Raw genomic sequence first — 24,689 nt, forward strand, 5'->3', positions numbered from 1 at the left:
ACTATTGGGCGGTATAAAAATGTAATAAATAAAATAAAATAAAATAAATATAAACTTCTACTGCATGTATTCTTCACTATGGTAGGGAAATACGTAACATGGTAGCAGCAAGCTGTAAATGAGACCCCCATTTGGGAAAGTTTTGTTTTTCTACCTGCTGTGCTTGGAATTGCCTAAGTTTTATTTTTTTTTAAAGAACTTTTGCATTTATCTAAAAATTGAATCAGTTAACCATTCAAAAATCCATATGCGCCTTTTGCTTAATGTTGTGGTTTGCTGAAGAACAAAACTAACCAGAAGAATAAACTACCTTATTGGTACAATTTTGAAAGCCTGTTTGGTGGTGGTGATTCCGGCACATCATGACAAAAAATATCATGATTGATCGAACAGTTGGAGCTGGTTCATCTCCTGAAGTTCGTTCTGCTTTAGCATTTAAGATGACCAAATTATCATCCCATTTTTTTGTGTGTGATGAAAATTAATCTGAAAACCATTCAGAATATTTATTTATTTATTTATTTATATTTTATTTATTTTATTTTATTATTTTATTTATTTATTTTATTTATTTATTTATTACACTTATATACCGCCCCCATAGCCAGAGCTCTCTGGGCGGTTTACAGAAATTCTAAAATTGAGATAAAAATGAGTATACAAAATTTAAAATTCTAAAACACAGAACATACACACATAAAGTGTTAAAAACCGTTAAAAAAAACTAAACATGTGGGTGATTAAGATGTGCCGCCATATGCCTGGGCAAAGAGGAAAGTCTTAACCTGGCGCCGGAAAGATAGCAGCATTGGCGCCAGGCGAGCCTCGTCAGGGAGATTGTTCCACAGTCTGGGGGCCACCACCGAAAAGGCCCTGTCCCTCGTTGCCACATTCCAAGCCTCTATGTATATTAAACAATAATGTACTTATTATTAATGTAATTATTATAATGTACTTATTATATTAAACAATAATGTACTTATTATAATAATATATTATTGTTATATTAAACAATAATGTACTTCTACAAAAAACAGAGAGATGATTCAATAGGATCTTCCTCACTAGTGATTTCAGTCATTAAAATGGAGTCCTTCAGAGAAGCAATTTAAATCAAATCAGCCCTGCCCCCATCTTTCTCCTTTCTAAGTTGCTTTCCATGTTTGCCTGTGCCTCAAACTGGACCCATAAGTTACTTTCCGATACTGGGAGTTGTGGGAGGAGGCGGTATGGGATTGGGGGTAATTCACAGCCATCCCATAGAGCAGCAAGGCCCAGCCTGGCTGAATCAGCACTAAATTTCTGTTGTTGTTTTGTGTGTGTGTGTGTGTTGTCCCCCTTTCCAGGCAAAGACTACGAAGGCTACATCCCACTGTGGTTTGAGAGGAAGGTCGACCCAGTGACAGGGGAGCTGATTTGCGTTTACAAGGGCGGATACTGGGAAGCCAAGGAGCACCAGAACTGGAGCGTGTGTCCCAATATCTTCTGAGCTGCCTCCTACCTGGGCTGGCTGGTCCCAGGAGAGGCCTCCCCATCCAGTCGTGGGACAGAGCAGCTCTTACGTTCAAGCACTCTAGGCAGCGGTCTGCTGTCAACACACACTTCAAAGAAACACACCGAATTTAAATAAACACAGATTTTTTAAAAAGAAAGAAAGAGAAACAACAAGGCAAAACAAACAGGGATTCCAAACTTATTTTTATGCACTAATAAAATGGCATTTGATTTTTTTTTTTAAAAAGTGACTTTTTAAACCTACTAATTAGGGATTGAGAGATGATGGATCTTTTTTTTTTCTTCCCCTCTTTAAGCCTGGCCTATTTATTGCTGCGTCAGGAGTTGCAGCCTCCTTATATTTTGAGGTCTTGGTTTGATTAGCCAAGCCTCTGACTTCCAAAGATGCTCGTGTTCTGGAGGAATGATGTACAATTGATCCTTTTTTTCCTTTTCTTTCTCATTTGTGTGTGGGACTTAAAATCATTTTTTTAAAAAGTCTATAGTTAATTCAGGTTCTTTTTCTAAAGATGCAGGCAGCTCCATGGCACGCTTTCGGTACAGTCTCTAAATTCTAGAGAGGAAAAGAGGTGACTGTGGGTGAGAAACTCTCCGCCTTTCCCATGGCTGCTTAGAGATGGTGCCTTTGGAGGAGGGTGGAGGAGTGAAGTGACAGATTCAATTACGTTTCCTTCCATACTTTTGGGGAGTACCTGGACCCAATATCTGTCTACAGGCAATATGTTTTGTTCATTTTTCTTTCAAATCAGCACTCTGGGAAGGTGGCTTTGTGTTTTGGAGAGCATATGACCTTTTAGTTTTGGTTCTGTATCGAACTCATGGTAGAGACATTTCCTTTGTGGTCCCTAGCTGTCTGTCCTTTTGTGGAAGGGTTTTCCAGATGAGGTGAGGTGTGGATGCAGCTGGAGAACCATCAGTCAGGGATGCTTGAAGGTGGATTCCTGCACTGAGTAGGGGGTTGTACTCGATGGCCTTAGAGGCCCCTTCCAACGCTACTGATTCTATGATTCTATGAGAACAACACGGGAGCAAGTTACAATTGAACCCTGGCATACCTCAATACCCTTCTTGCCCTGCACAGGGCCTGGGTATCCGCGGGCAGAGTTGAATTGAAGACAAACACACACACACCCTAATCTACCCAGGTAGAACCAGCTTCCTCGTTGACCACACACCATCAGGCTGTGTTGGACATTTCTCACTGCCACTATTAGGAAGCTCCAGAATTCACACAGACCAGGCAACAAACATGCCAGCAGCCACAGCCGTGGGGTGAACGAATGTGCAGCCCAAGCTGAGATACACGCGGGCAACCCTGCCTGTGCAGACACAACCTAGAAACACCCCCATGGGCTTCATTGGTGCCATCAGTGTAGAAAGCACACAAACACTCACACACCTCCCTACTTAATATCATCTGGGTACTGGGGAGAGACCAAGGGCACGTCTACACCAGCCATTTATCCTGGGATTGTCCTGGGATCATCCCTGTGCATCCAAATGACACACAGAGGATCCCAGGAGCAGGCAGGTACGACCCCTCCATTTGCCTAGGATAACCCTTAGATGTAGAAAGGGCCCAAGTCAACCCTAAGGTCGCAGAGGCCAAGGCTGGAGATGCCAGGGGGGTGGTGTCACTTCACCAGTCACCTGGAATGCAGGCTTCACCAGCAGAGCTGTCCCCATCCCAGATGTCCCACGAATCAAAACGTGACAGACTTACACGCCTGTCTCCCCACACCTCCCGCTTCCTCTCCATTCGAGGCCTAACTAGTGTAGTGAGCCAGTGTGGTGTAGTGGCAAGAGTGTCGGACTGGGAGTCGGGAGATCTGGGTTCTAGTCCCCACTTGGCCTTGGAAACCCACTGGGTGACTTTGGGCCAGTCACAGACCCTCAGTCCAACCCACCTCACAGGGTTGTGGTTGTGAGGATAAAATGGAGAGGATGATTATGTACACCGCCTTGAGTTCCTTGGAGGAAAAAAGGCGGGATATAAATGTAATAAATAACTAATAAATAAATCGCCCTGGTGTCCTCACCCACTCTGAAATTGAAGCCCCGGAGGCATTGCTACCTGTTTGACGGCTACGGTTGCTTTCCGGACGGACTCACCTTTCTCCCCCGGCCAGAGCTGCCCGGGCACTTCCTGGCTACAGCCCTTACAGAAGTGACCTGCATTTCCCTGGTGCCTATGCGGCATGTTCCTCTTCCAAACTAGAGGGCTTGCCGGGGCTGATGGTTTGGTGTCCCCTGAAAGACTGGTGCTTGGGACAAAGGTCCTTTACGTCCAATGGGACACGTGGCTCTCTGAGAATCTAAGGGCCCCATAAAGCCTTTCGCCTTTGGAAGATGTAGAGCTGTCCAGTCTGAGATGTCGCCTGGCTTGCAGTCACCATATATATATGGGAAGCAGCCAAATACTCATGACCAGAAAGGAGAAAATGAGCAATAATGAATTTCAGGGCTTTGCCCCCAGATTATCATTAAGGAATTCTCAACTTCCCCCTTCCCTCGCAACACCTCTAGCAGCCATTATTTACATCATAAACCCTGTCGTATACAAACACACACAATGTGTACAAATATAATACATATATATATATATAAATAAATATACACACACTGTACAATGTAACTATAGTTACTGAACATCAGAGTACTGACAGCTGATTTCAGTGAACCTTTTAATCTTTATTTATTTGCTTCTAATTTATATTTATATTATATATATATATAAAATATATATAAAATTATTTTGTTTAAATTTGTATGGTACAAAACTAGAAGGGAAAAAATAATGAAGACGAGTGTGCCTCCGTCTGAATTTTTTTATACTACAAATAAGTACAATAAATGTTGATTCCTCTTTCAGGGTAGGCTCCCTCTCTCTCTCCCCCTCTCTCTTTATAAACAAAAGCAGTGAAGTTAGAGGCAAAATCTATGCTGCCCTCTTTCACAGATTCTGCTTATTTCACCCGGGCTTGTGCGGGAGAATTTCCTGCTAAGTTGTGCCCTAAAACGTTACTTTTATAATGGTTTTGTTTTGCTAACGTTTGCTCCAAAGCTGCAGGTTGAAAAAAATTCAGCAGGCAAAATCCATTAAGAATGGTCTTGCGCATGCTTGCTCCTGAGCAAGTCCATTTCACCCAGTGGGGGTTTCCAGAGGCGATGCTCCTGGTTCTTCAAAGTGTTTATCTAAAGGAAACCATCCCTTACTAAAGAAAACAGCCCATTTCTGGTTCCCGTTGAGCCAAACAGTAGCATTCAAAGCAGTGTTTCTCCTGGTTTTTTTACTTGAAAAACCTACTCAAGGTATCATTTTTGGGGTGCTTCTTTGGAGTCGTTTCTCTTACTCCTGTATTCTAGAAAGAATTATGTAACTGTGTTGTCTGAATGGTTTTTTAAAAAATGGAAATGTTCTGCAGCAGTCTGCCAAAGTCCACGAGATACTACTGCTGTTTTAAATATATATATATATACACATATATTATTCAGTCAATATGATGTCTTCATGGGTAGCTTTTCTTTTCTTTTAAAAAATGTAATCGCATTCTGCAAAACTGGACAATGAAGGCACAAATGGAATCATACAGATAATTTGATGCAATTTTAGGAAATCGGATCAGTATATTTGTGATCAAATTAATTGGGAGGGGTTTTAATTTGGACAATAAATACTTTCTTAAAAGAAAACTTGTTAAAGCTGATTTCCACCCCCACCCCAATTAATAGGTACAGCTAGTGTGGAGACAGATGTTGTTTTTCTGAGGCTGGAGACAGATGTTGCACTAGTATGGCATAGCACACTTGTCTTTTCTGTCCCCTTATCTGTGGTTTTGTATTTGGACAAAGATGATGGCAGGACAAGAAATGAGTGCATGTCTCAGGCAGTGATGATTCTATTATGATGTCTCTTAATTTTCTCCAGCTGGAGACAGTTTTGTAATGGCCTGGTTCACATGTAACAACAACCCATGGTTTAATTAATCCATGGGTTGTTGCCTTACTCAGAGTTTACCCACAATTTGGCTATCAGATAATTGAGCCAAACCACTGGTTGTTTGGTCAGTTCCTGGGTGGTCCGCTTGCCCCTTTTGCCACTTCCTCCCTGTATCCCAAATGCTTTTGTGGCACTGTAGTACTGGTATTTAGAGCAGCTGGTATTTTGACTGCTCATGCCTGGCATTGCTGTAGCCTGGCAAAATAATCCATGACCTACCTACAGTTCTGGGATCACACATAACAACAACCCATGGTTTAAACCACCCATAGTTCACAACCCAACAACAAACCATGGGTTCTCTTCCTTGATTGTTCATGGTTAACAAACCATAGTTCCAGGTTCGCACCTGACAACCTATGATTCAGCAAACCATCGTATGAGTTGTTACATGCGAACCAAATCGTCTCTCCTTTTCCCAGCCAGACAATGCACTATTTTCAGGTGTGGGGATGGTTTGTTGGAAAATTGAACTACTTCAGGTGGATCGTGAGCACCTGCTCTTTGCTAGGTGTGGTGAGCCACGATGCCTCACTCCCCGCCCAAAGAGCGGGCTACAAATTGTAGCAACTTCTCTGAACATAAAAAAAAAAAACTGAGCCAATCTGTGATCCACTCTCCTGGGCAGCCCCGTGTGTGATCCTCAAGACACGCAAATGTCCCTCTTCCCAAGATGCACTTTTACATAGAGGTTGAACAACCAGGACATGCTGGTTTTCAACTCTTTACACTATTTTGCATTCACTCTCTCAGTTCCATTTTAATGATGTTAATACAGGGGTTTCTTGGTTTGCTTTTGTTTTCTCTTTAAAGGCCAGATTCAGCTTTTATAAAATGGACTTGGAAACACAGCTCTATCTAATAATGCCTTATTTTCTGTGCTTACTTGATCACCTGCGTATTAGCAAAGGGGGTGGTCGTTCCCCCTTCTCCTTCTTTGATTCAGTGGTTACGTGCTCCGGTTACCGTTGCAGCTTAAACAAATGGAACATGGGGTGGGGCTATAAAAAGTGTTGCGACCCGGACGGGCAGGGATTGTGGGGGGAGGGAGGGAAGGAGGGGGGCAGTGGGGGGCACCCTGTTCCCCAAGTAGGATGTCCGACCATGTGGACCATGCCAGAGAACCGGGGGGATTGTGCCCCCAACCCCAAGCAAAAGGGTTCAAAGACGAGCTTGAGCGAGGATGAAGCCCCGTCTCCTTTACGGCGTCTGCCTTTTAAAATAAAAACAAGGTTTGGAATGCATTGGAGTACATGGCAAGAAATGTTAAGAACGCCATTCTTTGTAAGAGCGCCATAATGCCAGACCACTTGTATTTGGCCACTAACTTCCGACATTGTGAGGAGGGAGGTCTGTTGGCTTTCACTCCTTTCCCTAACAGGGTTGGCCCCTTTATAAAGATGCAGGCCACCACATCTTTTCCGGTGGCAACCACCTACAGCCACGCTGCCTGTCTTTAGAAGCCTTGCGAGCAGAGATGTCAGCTAGATTTGGAACTTGACTGTGCCAGGAAGGTTGGTGCAGCAAAGGCGGCAATTCAACCAGCAGCCTCTTACAGAGAGCCCTATGTGACAACAACACTCCATGAGAGCACGGTCTTGTGGTCTTTGTCCCACGGGAGGATTTTAACGTCATCCGACTGTAAATGCTGTTGAATGTAATACCTTTTGAACAAATGTTGTGAGTGGTCCCTCTTTGCTTACACAGTAATAAAATGTGGATTCAGGAGTTTTAAACCAACCTTGTGCTGAGATCTCTCACTTTTACCCAAAATGTTTTTTGGGGGGCTCTTTCCTGGATTGGAGAGTGATCCTGTGAAGCGACGTTTCTTGTACAGCTGTTCCCCGTCAATGAAGAAGGCTGGGAAGGGAAGCAAGGGCAACTGTTAAACTTGGGGGAGCATTTCAGTGGTGGGTGGGGTTGAAGGGGGCAGGATCAAAATATTGTGGCTTAAAGCTCTTACTTCCAGTAACTAAGCCTTAGGCATGCCAGCCTCTTAGAATTGGGTGTGTGTGTGTAGGGGGGCATTCAAAAGCTGGGAAACTGCCAGGCAATTGGGAAAGGGATGGGGGACACCTGGTGAACCCCAGAGGGGCAAATTGGGACTGGCGTGGGCAGATTTTCCTTGCGGGCCGAGGTTCAACACACAAGATGCCTGTGTGGAGAAGTTCCTATTTTCTCTAGAAGGAAGCCCTGATCCTCTGTTCTAAATATGTGGAGACCGGTGTCATTGCTCAGTGGTGGTGACACCAGAAAACACACACACACACACGTGTGTGCAGGGGTTCAGACGGGGCAGCGTGCTTTTCTTTAAAGTTCAAAAGGATCCTGCAAGGGGCGAGCTGCAGGGGTGGGGTTGGACCTACTGCTGTAAAAAACAACAACCACACCCCACATACATAGAAATACTTGCCCCAAAGCGGGTCGTATCCACAAGGAAGGAAGGTTGCAAAGTAGGTGACGTTCAAGCAAAGGCGGGTATCAAGACCCCTATGAGCGGGTATCCTCCACCCAGCCCCATCACTGACCCTGAGATTCGAGCGTCTGCTAACGACAGCATCTCTTGCTGCTTTGCAGCGGGGAAGAAAAAAACCTTTGCACACGCACAGAGACACTCTCGCCCATTGGCTCCTTCCAGCCTCCCCCAAACTGATCGCCTCTGCAAACGACAGCCTCCTTTGCAGCGGGGGGGGGGGGGGGGAGAGAAAAAAAAAAGACGGCTCTTTGCACAAGCCCCGAGAGGCTCTGTTCCGTGAACCTCTCTTCCAGCCTCCCCTCGCGTGGCTTGCCGCCCGCCGCCTCTTGAAAGTTTCCGCCGCGCGGCGTAGCTAGGCAACGGTGAAGAAGGTTCGCCAATGGGAGGGCTGGAGCCGCCCCGCGTTCCACGGTTGCCTAGCGACCCTGGCCGGGGACGTTCCACGGTTGCACCGGCGGCTCGGTACTGGCGCGTTTGCCCGGGAGGGAAGGAAGGAAGGAAGGAAGGAAGGTGAGTCGCCCTGGAGCCCCGAGCGAGCGGCCCTCCTCTTCCCGGGGCTCCTTCCCTTCCCTTTCCCAACTGCTGAGGTTCCGGCCCTGGAGGGCGCCGGGTTGGTGAAGTGCCCTGCTGGCTGAGGATAATGGGATTTGGTACTCCAGCGCATCTGGAGAGCGCGGGGTTGGGCCATGCTGGTTGAGAATCCTGGCAGTTATAGGCCAAGGCATCTGGAGGCCACCAGGTTGGGGACGGGCTGTGCTGGCTGCGGATAATGGGAGTTGTAGTCCAACGCAGCTGGGGGACCCCAGGTTGGGAAAGGTTGCCTTGCATGCAAGTCTTGAATGCGCTCGAGGCCCCTTTGGGCAGAAATTGCCCGTGTCTACAAGGCGTTTGCCATAGCTTGGCTAGCAGCTGGAGACCTTCCGAGGGGGCCCCTCAGCCCACTGATAAGACCCCCCCCCCCGAGCCCTGGAGTTGCTCCTCCTCTTCCCCATCGCATCCTGCTTGTTCACCTGCCTCTTGCTCTGGCTCAGACAACGGTGATGGGTGAGGTGGAGGAGCAGGAGACGCTGCAGCCTGCCAAGCAAGAAAGGGGGAGCCAGGAGGAGGAGGAGGAACAAGTGTTAAATGGATGTGAGAAGGAGGGAGGGATCTATTGGGGATGGCTTTCCCAAGGGCCCCGAAAATCCTGGAGTCAGCACTGGACAGATCTACACCGAGCAGGACAGAACACTTTGAAAACGGCCTACGGAGCTTGTCCTGGGCCTCGACAGTTGTCAATACCGCTATAAAGCCGTAGTGCAGAACCTGCCTTTGTTTCAGAAAAGCCCTGCTGGATCGTCACAAAGGCCCATCTGCTGGGGTTAAGCGGCAGAGGGCCACTGATCCTGGGAGCCATCACCACCTCTTGTCAGTTATGCGCTGCGTGAAGAAGCTCTTTCTTGAATCTCCTGCCATTCAGTTTCATTGCCTAATCCTAAATGCTAGTATTAGGAATTTGTTTTTCTTCCAGTTCCCTCTCTCTATTTTTTTTTCCACACCAATCATAGTTTTGTAAACCTCAGTCACATTTTCTCCCTCCCCTGCCGTCCCGTACCCCTGGTTGCCTTACCCCTAAACCAAAAGGCCCAAATCATAGAATAATCCCCTGCTCAGTGCAGGAATCCACAATAAAGCAACTTGACAGATGTCTGTCCAGCTGCCTATTGAAGGCCTCCAGTGTGGGAGAGCCCACAACCTCCCTAGGTCATTGGTTCCATTGTCGTACCGCTCTAGCAGTCAGTATGTTTTTCCTGATGTCCAGCTGGATTCTGGCTTCCTGTAACTTGAGCCCATTATTCCATGTCCTGCACTCTGGGATGATGGAGAAGAGGGGCAGTATATAAATGCAATAAATAAATAAATAAATATACATTTTGCATTTGGTTCTTCTCACTGTGTGCTTGGTAAATGGCAGCCCACAGATCTCTCCTGCGGACAGCTGGTAGAGACGGAACAAGGGCTGAAACTTTGCTGGTGTGAAATTTATAGGTGCAACGCCCTTCTCCCTCCCCCAAAGAAGTCGTAGGAGAGAGAGAGGAATGGATCCAGCCCAGACTGAAACATAGATGAAAACTTTCTGCATGAACCATCATGGCTTTGGGCTAAGGAGCAGCGTGTTCTCCCCTACTTCTGTGTGCGTTTTCCTGTAGAAGCAGACGGCATGGCCAGCGTGGAATGGAAAGGGATCATTGAAGATGAGAAACAGGAAGGGTCCCCTACAAGTAAGGAAGACTTGTATTGTTGTTGTTCCATTGTGGTTTACATACTGATGTGGAAACAGTTGCGAATGGCAAACGCAGCTGCAGTTCCATCTGGCGGAATAAAGCCAGTGGAGGCTGGTGGCTCTGAGGTCAGTGGGGCGTAGAATCCACTCCTGGTTTCAGTCAGAACTCTAAAGGAGCTACCCAAGGTGTGAAAGAGAAGAAGGGTTAAGAGGGGTTACCCCCAATGCCCCGCTGCTCTCTGGATATCAGGCAAACAAATTACACAGACACCCCACCCCTGTTAACATTAGGGTGACCATATGAAAAGGAGGACAGGGCTCCTGTATCTTTAACAGTTGTATTGAAAAGGGAATTTCTGCAGGTGTCATTTGTATATATGGTGAAATTCCTCTTCATCACAACAGTTAAAGCTGCAGGTGCCCTGCCCTCTTCTAAATCTGGTCACTCTAGTATAGCTCCTGCAGCTTTAACTGTTGTGATGAAGAGGAAATTTCACCAGGTTCTCCATATGTACAAATGACACCTGCTGAAATTCCCTTTTCTATGCAACTGTTAAAGATATAGGAGGCCAGTCCTCCTTTTCATATGGTCACCCTAGTTAACATCCCAACCCAGCCTGAGCCAGGGGATACTCAGACCTTTCAGGGCACAGAAATAAAGGTCTGAGCTGACAGCCTCTATTTTGCACCCCATGCTCAGGATTCTCAACAGTAGCAAGACCAAAGCAGAAGGCAGGCTCTGAATTTAGCACTGAGCCTTAAATGCACTAAAGCACACACAAGCTTTGGAATAGATGTGAAATTTATTAATGACAAGGAAGCGGGAAAAGGTGTAAAAAAAGGTAATCAAGAAACCCCAAATCAAGAAACCCCAAACAATCTGAGGAAACATTTAAACAAAAGGGAAACCTTATGAAGCAATGCTGCAGGCAGAAACAATAAAGTACTACCTAGCTTATCTGATCCTTTAGCAAAGTAAGGGTCTTCCTATGGGACAGGATCCAAAAAATTCCCAGGCTCAAAAGCCAGTTAGCGAATGCAAGTGAAGACCAAAACAAGGACAGGATTGAAGACTAAGACCAATGTGAAGACCCAGTGCCAACAGTATAACCGCCCTAGCTAGCCAGCTACACACACCCCAGGCTGTGAGAAGTGTGGGATGAGCTTCCATGGCCAGTCACTGTGAGGCTGGATAACTACTTCGGCTTCCCGGAGGGGAGGGGGGGAGCGAAAAGCTCTCCCTACAACCCAGCTGAAATCAGTCTGTTTAATTTTGGCAGAAATCCAGCTTTGGCCTCAAAGGCTTGGAGACTTGATTTTGTTCTGACTTTATACTGTTAGTTTTACCCTACCCAGTGCCTGTTTGCTTTCTCTTCCCCTCCTTATTGTTTTATTATGATTTTATTAGAATGTAAGCCTATGCGGCAGGGTCTTGCTATTTACTGTTTTACTCTGTACAGCACCATGTACATTGATGGTGCTATATAAATAAATAAATAAATAATAATAATAATAGAAAACCTTACGATAGGCACACAGGTGTTTTGGTTTTTTTAACTTGTGCGTGCCAGCCCCTCCTCACGAAATGGAGGTTGTTCTCAGCAGCTGGATCTCAACGAAGTAGCTGAATTTCTTCACACAAGGCGGGATGCCTCCAGGTGTGTTGGATGGCAAAAACACCTTCGATAGCTCCTTTCGAGACTGAAACCCAGAGTGGATTCACCGCCTTACTTGCATTGGAGCCACCAGCCTCCACTGAATAACGGGGTGTGGGTGTTTTCACAGTGCTGCATCATGAAAATTCCAGATAGACTTATAGGGAGGCTTCTAAATCCAGAGTTAGATCCTCTGCTTGGAGCTCTCCCGCAAGGGAGGACCCACTGTCCTGCTATGCCTCTAAAATATATGCCGTGTTTGCCATTTTTTGTTAGGAAACTGGGCTATACATTGAATGAATGAATACACCACGTTTTGCCCCAGTGGCTCCTGCTCCCTGGCCCTTTCCCCCGCATGGCCCCTCTATACGCCCAGTCTCCACCCTCTTCCGTACCCTTTTGCCTGCTCCGCCCCCTCCTCAAATCAAAAATGTTTTGCCACCGGCTTCTGGGAAAACTCATGCAGAATGAATCAGCCCGTGGGCATTTTATTTCATTCCAGCAGCAGGATTTGGGTGCCTTTGAGCGCAAAGTTTTAATTGCTTGTGGTCTTATATTAGGGTGACCATATGGAAAAGAGGACAGGGCTCCTATATCTTTAACAGTTGTATTAAAAAGGGCATTTCAGCAAGTGTCATTGGTATGCACGCAGCACCTGGTGCAATTCCCTCTTCATCACAACAGTGAAAGCTGCAGGAGCCCCGCCCTCTGGAGTGACCAGATACAAAAGAGGGCAGGGCTCCTGCAGCTTTCACTGTTGTGATGGAGAGGGAATTTCACCAGGTGCTGCATGCGTACCAATGACACCTGCTGAAATTGCCTTTTCTATAAACTGTTAAAAGATACAGGAGCCCAGTCCTCCTTTCCATTTGGTCACCCTACTTAGACACAACATTTCCACTGAACTCTCCTCCTTGTTGCAATGTCGAACAGAGGACTGCAACTGGGGCTTTCTGTAGCGCTGGAGCAGATCTGCCTGGCAGTCAGAGAGATCCAGGGAGCTAAGAGGCCACCGTGTCTCCTGCTCCTCCTCCTCCTCCTCACCACCGGCGCTGCCTGGGCCAGAGAGCGAGGCAGGTGGACAAGCAGGATGCAACTGGAAAGAGGAAGAGCAGCACCAGAGGGCTCTTGTTATTGCTGGGCTGTGGGCCCTCAGCACGTGCCCAACTATGCCTGCTCTTGACGCTGGCCCTGGTCAGAACTTCATCTCTCTTGCGTGGCCTGGGCGTTGGGTTTCTCTGTGGGGTTCCCTCTGTGGATCCAGATGAACGGAGTGCTGTCCCCTTTCCAGGAGCGATGAAAGAATTGCCTGCTCCCCCTGCAGAAAGACCGGCCCCCTGGGCTAAGGACCACTGTGACTACCTGTTAGATTCTATTGATGCTCAACTCAGCCGGCTGCAGGTAGGTCAGGGATGAAGGAATGGGCCTTCTTCTCCAGGAGTTCTTTGTTGGGCTTTGCCCGATGGTTGTCAGTCAGGTTGATGCTTACCTGGCTGGGAAGGTGCCTTGATCAGAAAGGAGGCTTTCCCAGAGCGAGACCCATCCGTTGCATGCCAGGTTTGCTGGGCCCTGCAGTTTCCCCAAGGGCCAATGATTCAGTGCTGGAATGCCTGCTGTGGGTGTCTCTCCCCGCCCCAGATGTTCCAGATCTCTGCCCCATGGTTGCTGGCGTCACCCTCCTTGTTCCTTTTTTCTTTGTTTTGTTTGGCTTGTCCTCCCTGCACACCTTCTCCCCTAACTTTTGCCTCTGGCCCTATAGGCTCAGGGGCCCGATGGCCGAACCCAGGGCAGCAGTGGTCCTGTGATGGGCTCCTTCGATGGAATCGTGGGCACCTCCGAGGCGTCAGGTGAGACCGATGGCTGGGGGCCTGTCACCCACTGGGATCCAGGACGTCAGTTCTTGCGGTTCTTCTTGGGTGGACGGAACAACCTTCTCTTTCTACCCTGCGCAAGGGCCTTAACCCTGTCGCGTGCTTATTTTCCTTCGTTCCCCTCTTCTCAGTTGTGTACAAGGATGTTTACTTTTTCTGATGATGATGATGATGATAATTTATATCCTACTTTTTCTGCTCTCGCAAGGAACCTAAGGCTTATATAAATGATGTCAGACTTGGACCAGGGAGACGGTGTCTCAAAGTCCCATGCAGGGATGCAGGTCACTGGGTGGCCCTTGGTCTAACCTACCTCACAGGGTTCTTTTGAGGATAAAAGGGGAAAACCTCCATGTACATCAGGGATGGGGAACTTCAGGCCCAGGCCCCCGTCCAGCCCTCTCGGGTTCTTCAGATGGCCACGCCCCTTTCCCTGGCTCCACCCCTTTCCCCGAGCCACTGGTCATTGGAGGTTTCTCAGCTTGGGTCCACTTTCTTCCCATCCTGAAAGGTTGAAATGCATCTTCTGAGGCTCAGTTCCCTGCAGGAAGAGAGTTAAGCCACAACAGGCTGGTATTTTGGCCCCGCCCTCTCTGCCCCGCCCACCACTGGAAGACGGTTCTTGAGAACTCCTCTGGAAAGGAACTCAGCTCACAAACTTTAAGGTCTCCATCCCTAGCTTAAACTTTCACGGCCTGACCCTGTGGTTAGCCTAGTGAAGACGCGGTGGCCAGTTAGACCTGGAACTGTGCGCGCTTTGTGCCTCAGAGCCAGCAAAGGAATAGCATCGTGCAGCAAGCTGATTGACAGGCAACGCGGATCAGCTTAGGCTAGGTACAAAAACATCAGACACGCTGCCAGCTGCCCTGGCCTGCTCAAGAGAGACTTTCTGCCTAAGGGACTTCGGGCTCCATCCCCCAGGTTCCAGCAACTGACCTTGGTGCCTCCAGGCCTGGATTTGAGTTCAGCCTCCCACGGCCCTGGCAAGATCTCCTGCCAGAGCAGAGACGGACCTCCCTGATCGCACTGCTGTTCTACCATCCAGACGGTTGCAGGATTTAATGAGTGCGGATTCTGACTGGTGCGGAAGCTCACGCCGCTCTTCGTTTGCTTCCTTCCCCGTGCAGATCTGGGCGCCTGCTCTGGGGCCGGGGATGGAGCAGCCCCTCCGGGAGAAGACCTGACCTCTTCCAAGGGGGAACAGATCCGGGGGGCAGCGCATCGCCTCAGCTCGGAGGGCAGCCCAAGAGGCCGGAGTAACTCTGACTCGGTTTGCACCGAAGACCTGGCCGCCCAGTTTCACGCAGGCCTGGTGGATCCGCTACTGAGCTCAGAGGAGGAGGAGGATGAGGATGTAGCGTTTGCAACTGCAGTCCTCCCCAGCGACATCAGGCATCAGGAACGCACTGCGTGGGGCCAGCTTGGGAGCGCCAGCCGCCTTCAGACTTTTGTGGCCTTTGAAGCAGCCTCTGATCCTGGCTCAGTGGATTCAGCCAGCAAGCCGGGCGTTGTGCCATGGCGTAAGGGAGCGTCGGAGGGCAAATGGGGCCAGGATTTGACACTTTCCCCAGGAGAGCCGCCATCTTGGAAGACACAGCCCAGAGCCAGGAGCGCCGCATCTCTAGGAGAAAAGATCTCCTGGCTCAGCCACAAGGGCTCCGACGAGGCCGGCGGTGCCGTGGATCCCCTCGGGGACAGCGTGGCGTGGAAATGGAGTCTTCCGCACAGGCCCCTGAGCTCAGGGCAGAAGCCTGCGGGCTTTGGGACAGTGGTCTCCCGGGAAAGCGCCCTCTTGGAGCCATGGGCAGCAGGAAAAGGCTTGGAGGGCTCTCTGGAGTGGCTGCAGGACGCTCCCGACCGCTCAAACAGCCCGTTGCTGGTCGAAGATTTGGGCCCTTTGCAGCCGCTCCGAGCTGCCAACGTAGCTGCTGTCAGAACGGCCGTGTCAGATGGTGAAGCCCCAGCAAGGATGGGGAGACGCGGCCGTCCCGAGCAGGGACCACCTGACTGCCCAGGGGGCTTGACGGACGTTCCCTGTCTGTGCACCCTCGGAGCGTCCCGTGAGGGCTGTTTGGGGCCCTCCCGTGGGGAGGGCAGAGGTGGATTAATCGCACCGTGGAGCGTGTCTCATCTGACGGCTCATGGCCCTGGGAGGATGCCAAGGCTGGCCCAGCTGGGGCTTGGAACGAACGCTGATGTAACCAGTACCCTCGGGGCTTCCCAGAAGCCTCTGGGCCTGGGCAGCAAGCGGCGCATGGGGCACGGGAAGAACTGGGCTGAGAACACCCCCTGCGCAGAAGGGCTCACCGAGGCCCTGGAACTGATGCAGTGTGAGTTTGTCACATTTATATCCTGCCTTTAGTCCAAGGTGGCGCACATGATCCTCCTCCTCCTCCTCCTCTCCATTTTATCGTGTGCAGGAGCTTAGGCTGAGAGTCCATAAATGGCCCAAAGTCACCCAGTGAATGTCCTGACCGAGTGAGGACTAGAACTCAGGTCTCCCCACTCCTAGTCCAGTACTCTAACCACTACACCACACTGGCCTCTTTTTGTTTATGGGTAAGGTCCAGAATTAGTCATAGAGTAGAGCTATTTATTTTATTTTATTTACATACTTATTAATTGCATTTCTGTACCACCCAAAATCTGAAGCTCTCTCTGAGTGGTTCACAAAAATCAAAACCATAAGTACAATTTAAACTATAACACTTAAAACCCAGTGTAAAAACCCAATATAAAAGTATATAGAATAAAGCAATACGAAGATTTAACTAGAATAAAGCAATACAAAGATTTAAAATACAAATTTAAAACAGGAAAGTTAAAAGACTAAGATGCTAAAATGTTAAAATACTGAGAAAATAAAAAAGTCTTCACCTGGCGTTGAAACGAGCATAACGTAGATGCCAGGCAAACCTCTCTAGGGAGCTCATTCCACAGTCGGGGTGCCACAGCAGAGAAGGCCCTCCTCTTGGTAGCCACCTGCCTCACTTCCTTTGGCAGGGGCTCATGGAGAAGGACCCCTGAAGATGATCTTAGGGTCCGGGCAGGTATATATTTAAATCAAAGGGACTTTATTCATGAGTCGGGGCACAATTGCTCACTTGCATCAAGTACATTGCTTTTGGAAAGTACAAGGGGGTTTGCAGACTTTCTCTTCGTAACAGTCTGTGGGTCAGATCACTCTCTGCCCTTCCACCAATGGGGAAACTGAGGCTGAAAGGAAGCATGTGACTCGGCCAGTGCTGCACAATGAGTCTGTGGCAGAAGAGAGGTTTGAATCTGGGTCTCTGATCTTAGCCACCTTTCCCCCCCACAAAGTGTTAAGAGGGTCCACGAGAAACCCTTCCAAAGACATTTTAAAAGGTGGAATCGTGTTTTCAGTCCATATGAAGATTTATGTTTGCACCAGTGGAGGCTGGTGGCTGTGATGTCAGTGGGGTGTTGAATCCGCTCTGGGTTTCAGTCAGAACTCTAAAAAACTTGGATAGCCTCTTTTAGAGTTCTGACTGAAACCTGGAGCGGATTCAACGCCCCACCGACATTACAGCCACCAGCCTACACAGGTCTGTGATTTCCAGGTACAGTGATCCAGAATGGGGTGCAGGTGGGCGTGGACCAGGTTTCTGAAGAAGCTTGCATAAATTTGATTTGGTGCAGATGGTTCTCCTTCATCTATGTTATCTTCACAACAACCCTGTGAGGTTGGTTAGGCTGAGAGAGAGAGAGAAAGAGAGAGAGGGTCACCCGTGAGCTTCATGCCTAAATGGGGATTTGAACCTGGGTCTTCCTGGTCCTATAGTCCAGTGCTCTAACCGCTACACCACACTATCCCAGATTGATGAACCCCAAGTGAAAAGGTGACCTGGTGTCTTGTGGGACACCCCGTTTCTGACCTCGTCATCCCAAACTCATCAGAACCGCCACTTCTGGTTCTCTCTTTAGACGGCCATCTCGGGGCTGGGCGTCACGACCCCCACTACGGGCTGAATGAGGGCCGGACGGAACGTCTCAGAGGCAAACGTGGGACAGGTGAGTGCTTGCGTGGAAGGGACACGGACGGCACTGATTGCTGGCGCAAGGGATGGGCTGGAGAGGCGCGACGGGGTGGGCAGGGCTCGCTTGGCCAGTAAAATGGGCAGGGAAGAAGCTGGCCAGAAAGCGGTGTGACTTGAAATGGGCGGGGGGGGGCGTAATCATGGAAGCCCAGCCCAAGGCCAAAATGGCTCCAGTTTTTTGCAGGGCCTGGGGGGAGGCTGTGTCACTGGGGGACAGCATCAAGGGTTGGCATGGTTGGGGGCTAGCCAAGGCCCCCCACACCAGCAGGGGCTTACTGGCAAGGGCCCCATGGAGTAGCTCCTCCTCTTCCCTGTTGCAACCTGCTTGTTTGCTTTCTTCTCGCTCTGGCCCAGACAATGGTGGTGGTGAGGAGGCGGAGGAGCAGGAGACGCCGTGGCCTCCTGGCTCCCTGCCTGGCAAGCAAGCAGCCATGAGGAGGAAGAGGAGGAGGGACATAAACAGCTACGGACAGTGGTGAGGGGGAGGCAAGCTCCCTGAGGGAGGGGCCCCTCGAAAGCCCAGAGCCAGCACTGGTGACTCTCCCCTTGCAGCAGCCAGGCCTGATGAGCCGCTTTGATAATGGCCCTGCTTAGGGCGACAGAGAGCAGGGGGGACCTTCCTCCCAGGCCATTAGCTGCCCAAACTCACTCCCAGGAGTTCCCCAGTTGGGGCTGGCTTTCAGAAGCAGGGGAGATGCACTGTCGTGGTTGACACGATACGACAGCCCGCCGAGACTGGATTTACCCATGGGGCTCTCCCGTCGTACCGGGTGCCCCTGGGTGCCCAGCTTGCCGTGGCTTGTCACGTCGTGTGAACCCGGTCAGCAGGGATCACCCTCAAATAACCCTAAAGCAAGCCATGGGTGATTTGAGGGTTGTCTAACCCTCAAACAACCCCTGCTGCCTGGGTTTGCATGACCCAACAGGCCACGGCAACCTGGGTGCCATGTAGAAACGGCGCCTGGCACAACATGACAGCCCCCGTGGTTAAGCTAAGCCATGGTGGGTTGTCATGTCATGCGAATCGGGTCAGTGTATGGGAGACGCCTTGCTTCCGGCCCTCTTTCCCCAAAGCCAGTTCCAGGGCTGGGAAATGCCATGCTCCTCCCCTCTCCCCGTTGCATCTGGAAGGTGGGGGCCAAATGTTCCTCCTCTCCTCCAACAGCTGCTGGCCAGAATGCCAGGAAGGCCGCCCCGCCCCCGAAGGACTTGCCCAGGTAAGCGCTCATGAGCCTTCGGCCACTGTGGGGGGTGGGGCTACTAGTGTTGCCTGGTCCCTCAACAGGTGGCCTTGCAAGTAGAGATGTGAAGGCCCGGGGGGAAAACCGGAAAAATTTGGGGGGGGGGGGGAAATGATTTTTTCCCGTTTTTTTCCGAAGTCTTTTGGGGTTTTCCCAAAAAATGGGAAAAATGGAAAAAAATGAAGAAAAAATGGATTACGGGATGTTTTATTTTAGCCTGATGAATAAAATGTTTAAGACAAGGTGTTCAGATATTTACTTCTCCAAATGGTTTCTAAAAACTGTACAGTATCAGATTATTACAACGTCTGTGCACCGAGGACAAGCAAGTCCTAGGTTGCAAACTGAGACTACAACTCTCAAATGCAAAAGCAAGATGCATTTCTGCCTCTAGGGGGCAGCACTGTCATGGAAGCAGAGACTGAAACTGATAGTGATGGCTATAGCTCAGAGAATGAGTCTGCTTAAATTTCATGCAGATTCATTGAATCTTGGTTCCCCCATTTTTCTCAGTTCTTTTTATGGGAATGGGGGCTTTATGTCTTGACACTGGAGGTCTAGCGGAGACATAAATAATTTTCTTTGTTACTAATGTTGGTGGTTTCTTTAGATGTTGTTTTTTAAAATTGTTTTTTGCCTGCTCCTCATAAACTGGCAGAACCAAAGAGATTCCTTACAGTTCAGGTGTTTCTAACAGTTCAGGAGCTTGTAGCTCCATTTGTTACCCCCCCCCCCCCAAAAAAAAGGTAAAAAAGTAAATTACATTTGTAATAATTGTTTGAATACACTACTTTTAATATACCAAATGTAATAATTTTATGCCAAACCAACTTGGACATAATTACATTTTATGTTCCTAAAGTAACAAAGTGACTTTCAATCTGTAAAAAGTGCTAATATTGCATCATTTCAATATTTCTGAAAATTTTCGTTTTTTTCCGGAAAAAAACGGAAAACAATCCGGTTTTTTTCCATGGCTTCAAAATTTCCGGAAATTTTACATCTCTGCTTGCAAGTCACGCCAGCCCGGCGGAGCTTCTTCAGCCACTCTGAGGGCCTCTGTTTCACCAATGACACCCAGAAGCGGCGTGGATCTTCTCTCTCCCTCTCTGCGCAAAAGCTCTGCAGAGAAATAACGACACACACACCCCGTAATGTTCGATGTGTGAACCGAAGGGGAAGAGGGACGTTTCAAACCCAGAAATACATTGAGCAAATGGGCTCGATTTGCCTGATTTACACAGGGCACGGAGCCCAGCTTTTCCGGACTCAGGATTTGAATGTGTACGATGAGACGCGCAGAGCCCAGGGTCCGGCCTAGCGGAAGGCAGAGACAAGGCAGGGCTGGGCTTCTAGCGTGTGCTGGCTGGGAGCATCCGCCCAGACTTGATTTGCAGGGCTGTTCAATCAATCAATCCTTTATTTACAGTCAATAGACCAGAAAAAGAAAGGTACAGTTATTCCAAGTAAAAGGTCAATAAGATAACCTAAGCATCTAAAACATATCATTAGTAATACATTTTAATACATAAAAATCAAGGGTAAAAGGGAGTAAGATCAGAGCAAGGATGGGACATGTGTTAACATTAGATTTTGAACAGAACATAGGAGGAAAGTTTAAGCAATCATATGTGGTCTGATGAGAATGGCCAGGTTCAGAAACTTGGCAACCTGTATAGTGATTGATTGATTTTGGCCCTGGAGGAGGCGAACCATCAGCGTCTCTGGGGAGCGGCCAGGCAAAGCCTGTATAATAGGGCGTATCAGCTCTTTTCTGATATCATCATAGAAGCTACAAAAAAACAGGACGTGGGTAATGGTTTCTTCTCCAGTTTCGTTACAAGGGCAGCATCTTTTGCATGAAGGAATTTGTTTATATCTGCCTTCCATCAACCTGGAAGGAAGGGCATTAAATCTAGCAATAGGGCTGTTGGTTCTATTTCCTGCACCACAGAAGCCCAGATTCTGCCAGCTTAAATTCTGGGTTCCGGATAAAGGCTGCGAGTGTGTCGTCTCTTTTATTGTGCCTTCTGTTCTGCAGAATCGGCCGTTTGTATTGTTACTGGGACAAGGCGGCGAGGTGGTGTCGGGGCTTCCTGCAGAGGTGTCGTGGGCCCAGGGCTCACGGGGATGCCACACTGGGGCATTTTTATGAGCAGGGACGCTGCCCTTATCAGCCCCATCCCCAGGACTTCCCTATTCCTTCTGAACGTAGCTGCAATCCTCACCTTAGCTGGGAGGAAATGAATCTGTCATTCTCCGTTGGGATGCAAAGTATTTTGCAGTGGCTTGGTCCTGAATGGGTAAGGCCGCTCCATTCGTTTTACAAAGGGCCTTGTCCTGGTGACGGAGCAACTCAGCAGCCTGCGTTTGGGGACGCTCCTCGCAGGCTGCCGTGATGCAAACTGTCCTGATGAGCGCCCGCATTTCAAAACGTAGCACTACACCCCTGGCTGCCTGCGGTCTTTCAGGTCCTTGGGTTCCAGTGATGCAAGCGCAGAGGAGGAGGAGGAGGAAGAGGAGTTTCCAAGGCTGTGCACTGGCAGCAGCTGGAGACCCAGCCCTCTCAGGAAGCAGCCTCCAAGCACAGCAGTGGATCCGGGCCTGAAAGGAGCCGCGTTGGGAGCCTTCAGAAGTGGCAAGGTGCTCCCGGCTGCTGCAGAGGAGCTCAGACGTGGGAGTTGGGGCCTCCCCAGCGAGGTGCAAGAAATTCGTTGGGCAGCCTCAGATATCCTAGTGAGATTCAGCTATATGCGGGGGGGGGGGTTGATGGGAGTTGCATTCCAATCCATCTGGAGAGGCCCAGGTGGGGAAAGGCTGCAGTAGGTCAAGTGTGTATGTCCGGCTCTTTCCTTGCGACGGTCATCGCAGAAGTGGCAGCATTGACACCCTTGCCGGGCTTCTCTTTTGCAGACTGCTCCGGGTTCCGTACGGCACAGAGCCGATCCTCCGGCCGAGGCTCGTCTCGCCAGTCTGGTGCGACTGGAAGGGTGCCTCAGGAAGTGCCAGCAGGTAGGCCGTTTCCTGGGGCTCCAGCTGCCGGTGGATGGGCCTCCGTGAGGGCTTTGAGCCGTCTCCATCAGCAGTATTGGACCCCTTTCATCCCGAGGGCTGAGTTCGACATCTGGAGAGCTCTTGCGGCCTCATTCCAGTGGTGGGTGGATCAAAGGCACCTGGGACAGGGGCGTAACCTATGAGATTCAGGCAAGGGCTGGAGCCAGTGCCAGATTTAGGAAGAAGCCAAGTAAGTCAGGGCTTCGGGCCTTGCATTAGAACAGAAGAACATCAGAAGAGCCCTGCTGGATCAGACCAGGGGTCCACCTAGTCCAGCACTCTGTTCACACAGTGGCCAGCCAGCTGTCGTCAACGAACCCACAAGCAGGATACAGGTTGAACATCACCCTCCCACCCATGTTCCCCAGCAACTGGTGTATAACCTCTGATGGCTGTGTGGAAACTCTGATACTTGTCCAATCCCCTTTTAAAGCCATCCAAATTGGTGACCATCCCGTGGGGCTTCAAAATACGTTGAAGACAACTAAGATGTAAGATAGCTAAGATGAAATCGCTTCAGCTTAAATATGTTGGAAAGCCTGGTGTGACTAACAACAGAATTGCTTTATATAGAGAGAAAGCGTGGCAACACTGCATTTAGCGTTGGAGGCAATAAGCGCAGACTAGAGCCAGTTTAAGAGAAGTTCAACTCAACTTACTTTAGTAGTGCTTTTATAGACATCTTTTGAGAAGGCTATCTAACACTGTTTAACCTCAAGCACCCTGTAATGCTGGGTGGCACCCTTTCATTACCCTCCCTATTGTAATGTAATGCACTTTTTCCTCTTTATTTTTTCTATGGTATGGGGCCTCTGAATCTTGACATGGTTTAGGGACTTAGTAGGTCTTAATCCGGAGGAGATGTTTGCCAGGCAGAAAGTCCCAATTTCAAACCTCAACAAGCAAGGCCTACAACTCCCATGGTCCCTCACCATTAGCTATACAGGCTAGGGCTTTGGAAGTCAAAACATCTGGGGAGCCACACGTGGCCCACCCTTGGTGTGGACAATCCTGAGCAGGTGGGCCAGTGGTCTGACTACCTATAAGGCAGCGCTTTGTTCCCGTTCCTGGTTCCAATTTCACCTCTGCCATGAACTCTTTCAGGTTGCCTGAGGCAAGCTACTCTGTCTCTTGGCCTCAGTTTCCCCTCTGTAATATGGAGGCAATAATACTGGCCTACCTTACAGGGTTTATTGTAAGTAATGCGGAGAATATATAATACGAACGCTGAATTGCGTATTCCTGCTTTCTTGCCTTTTTCTACTCCTGCCCTTCTAGAATTCAAAACCAAGGGTGTGGAGGTGGTGGTGGTGGTGGTGGTGGAAATATGCCATTCAGGCCCGAACCTGAGGGGTTTTTTCTCTGTAGAAGGAGAAGCCAGTGACAGTTTTCGTGTGTTTTTGCTAAACAGGACTTGGCTTTGGAAGAGGAGAAGCTGTCTCAGAAGAAGGCCCAGATCCGTGAGGCTGATGCGTCCCTGTACAGCGTCCTCCAGCAGAAAAAGGTACCAGGCCAAAGCCTGTGGACCCTGGGCGAGCGGGGAAGTCTTTCCACCTCTACCTGGTGCTGCTTCCTTTTGGTGAGGGGGGCTCTGCCTTGCCCCTCAACTGCTGCTAAATCGCAACGCTTCCTTCTCAGCCTGTGCATTTGTAAAAAAAGTACTTCCTTGCCCCCTACAATAAACACTGTGGGTTGACTACGGAGTTGTAACAGACCCATTGAAATCAATGGGATGATTGACTAAAATCCCATTGAGTCCAATGGGTCTACTCTAAGGGCTTTTCCACATGAGGCTTTTAACCTGGCACTTTACAGGGGCTTCTGCTTCCAGATAGTTTGTGGGATTAAGATCAGCTCCTTTACACACATTTCCCCCCACCCCACCATGGTTTTTCTTTCTCTGCCTTTCTATATGTTTCATTACACAACCACCAGGTGGTGCTGTGGTATAGCAGACTTGCTCAAATACACCAGGAGTTCATGCTGCCGTTGAAAGAAATACCAGACTTTCCTAGTTAGAAAAAAATAATGCTATAATGGTTGCAAAGAACTAGCGTTAGTGATGAATCACGAGTCACAATAAATGCCTTGTGTAGAAAGGCTCTTGGTATGACTATGTCTTGATCCCACCCAATATCAGGACTGGGCAGCAGGTAGATCGCCAGATGTTTGGGACCTCAACTCCCAGAAGCCCCTGCTAGCATTGCCAATGGACAGGAATCCTGGGAGTTGAAGTCCAAAAAATCTGGAGATCTACTTTCTGTCTACTTTGCTATTTATGATCCTGTTGGACCAAGGATGGCCAATCTCTCTATTATCTGGGGCTGCACTAATTCCTATCAAGCCACCCTTAATTCGTTGGTTTCAGGGCAGTTTGCAATCACATAAAAATACAATACAAAATAAACGGTGTCCACTGGAAATGTAATAATAAACCGTGAAATGCAGAGTTCCATTAAAATCAGTCTGTATCTAAAGAGCCTGGGTTATCAAGGAAGTCTTAAACTGGCGCCTAAATGATCTGCTGAAGACATTTTTATTTAAACCAGCCTTCCA

At 49.0% G+C, this 24,689-nt stretch overlaps 1 protein-coding gene across 3 annotated transcripts in view; it reads left to right on the forward strand.

Annotated features, from left to right (window-relative positions):
• The window catches only part of OSBP2 (oxysterol binding protein 2), a 186,162-nt gene extending 178,907 nt beyond the window's left edge, over nucleotides 1-7,255 (forward strand). For all 3 annotated transcript variants that reach the window (XM_063144265.1, XM_063144266.1, XM_063144267.1), the window contains one exon: nucleotides 1,347-7,255. In XM_063144265.1, the coding sequence (XP_063000335.1) occupies nucleotides 1,347-1,489 (143 nt within the window). In that variant the 3' untranslated portion in view covers nucleotides 1,490-7,255. The remainder of the gene's footprint in view (nucleotides 1-1,346) is intronic.
• The last annotated feature ends 17,434 nt before the right edge of the window (nucleotides 7,256-24,689 follow it).

This window comes from Elgaria multicarinata, chromosome 18 (assembly GCF_023053635.1).
Source record: "Elgaria multicarinata webbii isolate HBS135686 ecotype San Diego chromosome 18, rElgMul1.1.pri, whole genome shotgun sequence".
NCBI lineage: Eukaryota > Metazoa > Chordata > Lepidosauria > Squamata > Anguidae > Elgaria > Elgaria multicarinata.